This window comes from Paramisgurnus dabryanus, chromosome 3, assembly GCF_030506205.2.
Source record: "Paramisgurnus dabryanus chromosome 3, PD_genome_1.1, whole genome shotgun sequence".
NCBI classification, from domain to species: domain Eukaryota; kingdom Metazoa; phylum Chordata; class Actinopteri; order Cypriniformes; family Cobitidae; genus Paramisgurnus; species Paramisgurnus dabryanus.
Window position 1 is genome coordinate 2,601,276 of NC_133339.1, and position 6,278 is coordinate 2,607,553.

The following is a 6,278-nucleotide window of genomic DNA, read 5'->3' on the forward strand; positions in this document are numbered from 1 at the left end:
GTTTAATCGTCATTCAATCCAAAGTGCTTCAAATTTGAATTACTTTGATGCTTTATACATGCAGTACTTTACAATTTGTTATTTTCTACGTTTAATTTTATACAAATCTGCCATCTGTTGAGCTGCATGCATTGATTTGTTTATGCAAACTATAACTATAGCAACCGCTTCTCCGCTGCCGTGTTATACCGTATAATACTTATTATAAACACTTAGGTAAGGGTGACAGTTGAGACGTTTGTTGCAACGGTCTTAAAGCAATCCCTTACCTCAGGGATCTCACCCTCACTTAAGAAGTTTCATGCAACCGGGCGAAGATCTTTACACAGAATGCTCTGTATGACATCTCTAGTCTGATTTTACACAGCTGATTTAAAATGCTTTTTTGTGCTTGCCAAATCACAAATTATTGTTAGATCTGGCGTATGAGAAATGAAATAAGGTAGTATTGTAGTTTTGTGTTTGTGCTCTTTGACACCTGTGGCACATTAAAGGCACATGTAAGCTACTTATGGTGTCAAGCTTAAACAGATCAATCTGTGCAAAGCAAACATGACAAACTGTGTGACAGGATTCTTAGATGTTAATAATGCTAACTATGGAAAGCCCATTTGATATTCAGACGTATTCAATTTTCTTAGGAACTTTTGACCCGCCTACTAATATAAAACCCTCTTTTGTGGTTTTTCATTGCCACTCTGCAGATGTGATCTCAACATTATATCGCACTGTTTCCCCATAATTACTTTACTGAACCATAATTTGGATTCATCAAATCCTGGAATAAAAATCACCTGAATGTCCCAACATCTGAAAAGGTTTGTCACTGTAAATGTTTTTGTTTTACAAAGTAATTTTTTAATTGATAGTTAGCAGGCATGATTTTATATTCACAATGCTTAAGGTAAAAATATGTTTGTTTTGTATGTAAAAATGTCAAATTTTTTGTCTTGCACATTCTTTACTGTATTATAGTCATACCTGATTTTCATTTGTCGGGCATCTAAGGATTGAAACTAAATCATGGTGTTGACCACTGCAGCTCTTATTCTAATTGTTACCAGTAAATTTGCCTTAGGACAGGTAAGCTTAAATTATAACTATTATATATAGAGAGATATATTACTGTATGATGATCATCATGATGATGTGAAGTAATTATTATTATTTCATCTCATTGTTATAGGATTACAGACAGGCTGTTATATCCCAAGCACCAATATATCTATTAAATATGTCAGAGAGTTCAGTTGATGACCGGTATGATGGTTGTACAGAGAAGATGGCAAACCTGGTGGAGACAAAATATCTATCAGAAGAAATCACTGCTAACAAATTAGGTTTTGGAACTGCTTGGATAAACAGTGAAGGAGAAATCCCTGAAGCAGAAGATAACTTAAATAGAAACCATTTAATTGCCATTTATGTGTACACTGGTGTTAGAGTATATTCTCAATTCAATCAGGATGTTATGACTGGCAAACAAAAATACAAAAACATGAAATACGCATGGTATTCACTTCATTTTTGGTTGACAGAAGCAATACAGATTTTGAAAAAAACACAACAGGGATGTAAATCAACTTATCGTGGTACCAGTGTTAGGTTTAATGAGAATGCTCTGTACAAAGAGATTCGTTTTGGGACCTTTGCGTCCTCCTCTCTTTTACTTGATAATGCAAAGAGTTTCGGAACTGAATCTTGTTTTGAAATCAAGACTTGTTATGGTGCTGATTTGTCAAAGTACTCCCAGTATTCTGATGAGAAAGAGGTGCTGATTCCCCCATATGAGACATTTAAAGTGACTGAAATCAGGCATGACTGGTGTAAGACTGTGTTTGTGTTGAAAAGCTCTAGAATAAGAAGTGACTTAAACTGTGCAGTGGCATCAGCCGAGTCCCAGATATATCACAGATGTCTGTCTCTGTGGTTGAGCAACTTTTACATCTTCATTCATTTCTCTTTTTTATATTAAGTATTACTTTTTATAGAGCCCCACACATAACATGCAGGAAAAAATAGCCTGGCCCTAAATTAAGAATTTGTTCCAGTAAGCTCCTTTATCAGAACAGTAATGATGTGGAAACTTTGGGGCTGGCATTGAACATGGAAACTATCATAGATCAGCACAAAGTGTATGCAACAAGGTTTTGTATCAGAAAAGATGTACAGAAATGACTATGCTGGTCATAGGCTTGTATGGTTAACTTGTGGGAACCTGTTTGTCAGACTTTCACTATAGCTACTTTTCAAAGGTCGGTTAATTGGCCCAGAAATAATGGCGATAATCAATAGTATTGTCTTTTTAAAGGTAACATTCTTCCTGATCCCATTTTTCAAACTTTAGTTAGTGTGTAATGTTGCTGTAATAGCATAAATAATACCTGCAAAACGCTAAAGCTCAAAGTTCACTGCCAGGCGATATATTTTCTTTAACAGAATTCGCCTTTCAAAGCCTACAGCGAACAGCCGGTTTGGACTACAGCCCTCTACTTCCTTATTAATTGATGTCAATATAAGAGTTTTTGACTTAGCTCCGCTCACAGGAATACATCACGCCGGCCTGTAGCTCTAATGCCTCTGCTAAGCTGATGTCAAATCACAGCACACTAAACAAACTACACAATCTCAACTCGTTACGTATTTCAGAAGAAGTGACTTCATAGAACAAGGAGGACATCAGCCTATTTTTAGGACAGTAAAAACAGCGCTATGGAAATAAGTAAACTGTGTGAAAAATACGTTTTTTTTACATGTGAAGCATGAACACATGTTATATTGCGCACTGTAAACACAATCAAAGCTTCAAAAACACAGAAAGAACAGGAGCTTTAGACCATTTTATGTCACTGATTAGATATGAAAATTGCATAATACTGCAAGTAAATCTTTTCTAAGAACACAACTTTGATTTTTAAGAATATTAAGATAAAAAAAAGAAATATTAACATGAAAGTGGAATGTAAGAAAAAAAAAATATTATAAATATTTAAAACATAAATAAATAAGATCAAATATGCATTTCAGTTTTAAAGAGCTAATTGTGATTGGTCAATATAAACCCCACAGGGTTTATCAGAGTGTTACTCTGATCACATCAGTGAATATGTGCCATTACACATGGTCACATTTATAATAGCTACACCTCAGATCTAAACACTAGATGTTATGGTTATGTTTTTAGATGACTTTTTATTTGTTTTCTTTTCATTGCCTCAGTTTTTGAACAGAGTAGACATGCTGGCTTGTTTCCGTTAATTTCCTCTACTCACTTCGTAGATGCAGGATCTTTAAAGGGGCCATGAACCTGACAATTTTATTGTTTTAAACTGTTGTCTGAGGTCTACTTATGATGTTCCCGTGGTTTTTACATTAAAAAAACATCAAAAGTAATAAGTAATACGCTATTTTGTAACATGGATTAGTGGCTCTCTGGAGAAATGGTTCGTTTGAAGGGGCGGGCCGCATTGAAGACCTGGATGTAACGCCCACTGCTATGATTGGACAGCTTCATTCTCCGTCATTACATGTGGGGAATTGTTTTGAAAACAATGTGTAAAAATACCTGCCGAACACAAATATGTTTGAGCCACAAAAGATTCTGGGTGCTAAAGATGATACACATAAATGACAAATGATACATGAGTGAAGTAGAAACAAAACTTTAAACTCGACGTGACTAAATTACTGTATACAACACAGTAAGCACGCATCAGAATCGAAACCGCAGCTGGTAAGTCCTTATCACTAACTTTGTATATTTCTATTGTGCTTGTGAGGTTGCTCTTAGATACACGTAACGTTACATACCACAGTTATATGATAAAAAAGCTTTGTTAAGTGTTGGACCTTTCAAACGCAACTTGCCTAAATTACCGTATACAACACAGTAAGCGGGCATCAGAATCTAAATTGCGGCTGGTAAGTCCTTCTTTATCACTAACTTTGTATTTTTATCGTTAAGTGTTGCACCTTTATTATTCTCTCTCTCTCTCTCTCTCTCTCTCTCTCTCTCTCTGTGTGTGTGTGTGTGTGTGTGTGTGTGCACGCGCACTCTGAGCTGCAAATGCCACTCTTTCGAGACAGACAGCAGGCAGAGATGACAAAGGCAATCGTGATCAGCTAAAATGCTAATGACATTCATTTTTTTTGCAAACAAACACAACTGTAAACACTATGGTAATATATTTCCTCTCCCAAAACTACCGACGTCATGTTCACCGATCATTTGATAAGTCGATATAGTCATTGTCACAACAGGCATACCGTCTGAAAAACGTAGTTTTGTGCATCATTGCACAATTCAGACCACCTTGTGTTGTGTACACTCAAACACCTATAAAAATAGTGATAGGATCAGTTGTGCAGACTCTTCTTAACTGCTTACAGTTTAGTATATTGTTTTACTTGTTCGTTTTTTTTATTGGTCAGAGGTTTTTTGCAACAGAGCATTGCTAACACTTATTAGTGTAACTTACAGTATGTTCAATGTATCACTTTACTTTCGCTGGTCTCATGACATGTTTTAACTTGTTACAAAATTAGCTAATAAAATATTTCAAATCAATATTTCATGTCCAAATATATTTTATAGCTACTCATGTGTAGGGATGGGTACCGAAACCCGGTATTAAACTGGCCCCGGGGCTAAATTATGAAAGACCGTAGTATCAGTAAGATCTGACGCTATCGGTTCTGCTATCGGTCCTGGAGAAAATAAATAAATAAATGTACTATGTTTTCTTGCTTAATAATGTTTTCGTGCACATTTTATCTCACCAAACATTTCTAATTTGCGATTAAGACGTTTGTCTGTGAGATCTGCGAGATCTCTCATGCGCGCCGCGGAGGCTGGCTGTCTCTGTCAAACACAACCACAACAACGAGCGCGGCGCACGCACACGCATAACAGCACGAAAACTACCGCTTAATACAAAGAGTGACGATGGCGGATAGAGCAAAACATTCAAAAGTGTGGTTATACTTCACTAGAGTTGATGCAGACAACGCTCGTTGTCATACAGGTAAGTGCAACAAGATGTTTGCATGTAAGGGCGGAAACACAAGCAATCTGTCAAAGCATCTTTCAAAAGTGTATTACGTGCAGAAAGAAGCTGTGTCCCAATTCAAGGGCTGCGACCTTCTAAGCATACAACCTTAAAAGGGGAGCACTCTGTCTTTCAAGGTGGCAGCCTCAGAAGTCCGCGAAGAGAACTGAAATGAGACAGTCTAACCCTCGGAGGACCTATAATTTGCGTCACCTGTTGCACGCGCCCACCGCGCCTGTCAGCAGGACACAGCGGAGACGTTTCTGACTTATTTAAATAAATATGGAATCAGAAAAATATTCATTTATTTTAGAAAATATGACACGTTGATGTAGATTAAACTATTCAACAGTATATAAAATTAATCAACCTTAGAAATACGCAACATAAACAGATTAATATTAACACAAGTCACAGCCTCAAGTCGCGCTGCTGTGACGCAATCGGTCTTAAAATACGTCCTTAGAAGGTCGCATCCTGCAAAATTCAACCATCATCTCTGGTGGTTGCCGCATCAACGTCAGGCATGTATGCTAAAATAAAAAAATGTTCACGTCATTTAAAATAAATGTACAATCTCCCTAATTGGTTTGCTTACCTTACGTTGAAATTCTGTTGATTTCTTTTGGGAGAAATGCTGAACGTTATGCATTCAACATATTTTCTACTTCTTTTTAAAATCCCAAATAAAGAAAAATCAGCATGTAAACATTTATTTAGGCTAAATATCCTATTTAGAGTATTTTTTCTGCAGCTTTCACGCTGGTGCATTAATAAATATATGTATAATATTTAGAAATGATATCCAGAAATTAATTTGTAATAATGAAATGCAGACACATAATTAACTTAATCATGTGAACATAGGTTCGTGATCAAATGTTAACATTGGCCAAAGTACCGATAAGAATACCGTTAAAGCACCGGACCGTTAAGCAGTACCGGTAAGAGTAGTAATACCGTTAAAACCTTAACGATACCCATCCCTACTGTAAGGGTGGATTCACTACAGTGGTTCAGTCTGTAGGAACGCCGAAATGACTAAGAAATGTTAACAGCAAGATATTATAAAACTGTATATTTCTGGTCAATTATCACCCTTCTGCAACCTATACCAACGACGGAAATAAGTGCAGTTATAATAGCAAAATATGTGGGAGAGCATTGCTAGAATATAAATATATTGAATTGCAATATGTAGCGTTTAAGTATTAACACTAAATCAAAACT

At 36.3% G+C, this 6,278-nt stretch overlaps 1 protein-coding gene across 1 annotated transcript; it reads left to right on the forward strand.

Moving 5' to 3' along the window:
- Positions 1–959: 959 nt before the first annotated feature.
- LOC135734109 (ecto-ADP-ribosyltransferase 5-like) lies at positions 960–3,732 on the forward strand. The gene is made up of 2 exons (XM_065252990.2): positions 960–1,083; positions 1,187–3,732. Exons 1-2 carry the CDS (start codon positions 1,024–1,026, stop codon positions 1,973–1,975), a joined length of 849 nt encoding a protein of 282 aa, XP_065109062.1. The 5' UTR covers positions 960–1,023; the 3' UTR covers positions 1,976–3,732.
- Positions 3,733–6,278: the final 2,546 nt, after the last annotated feature.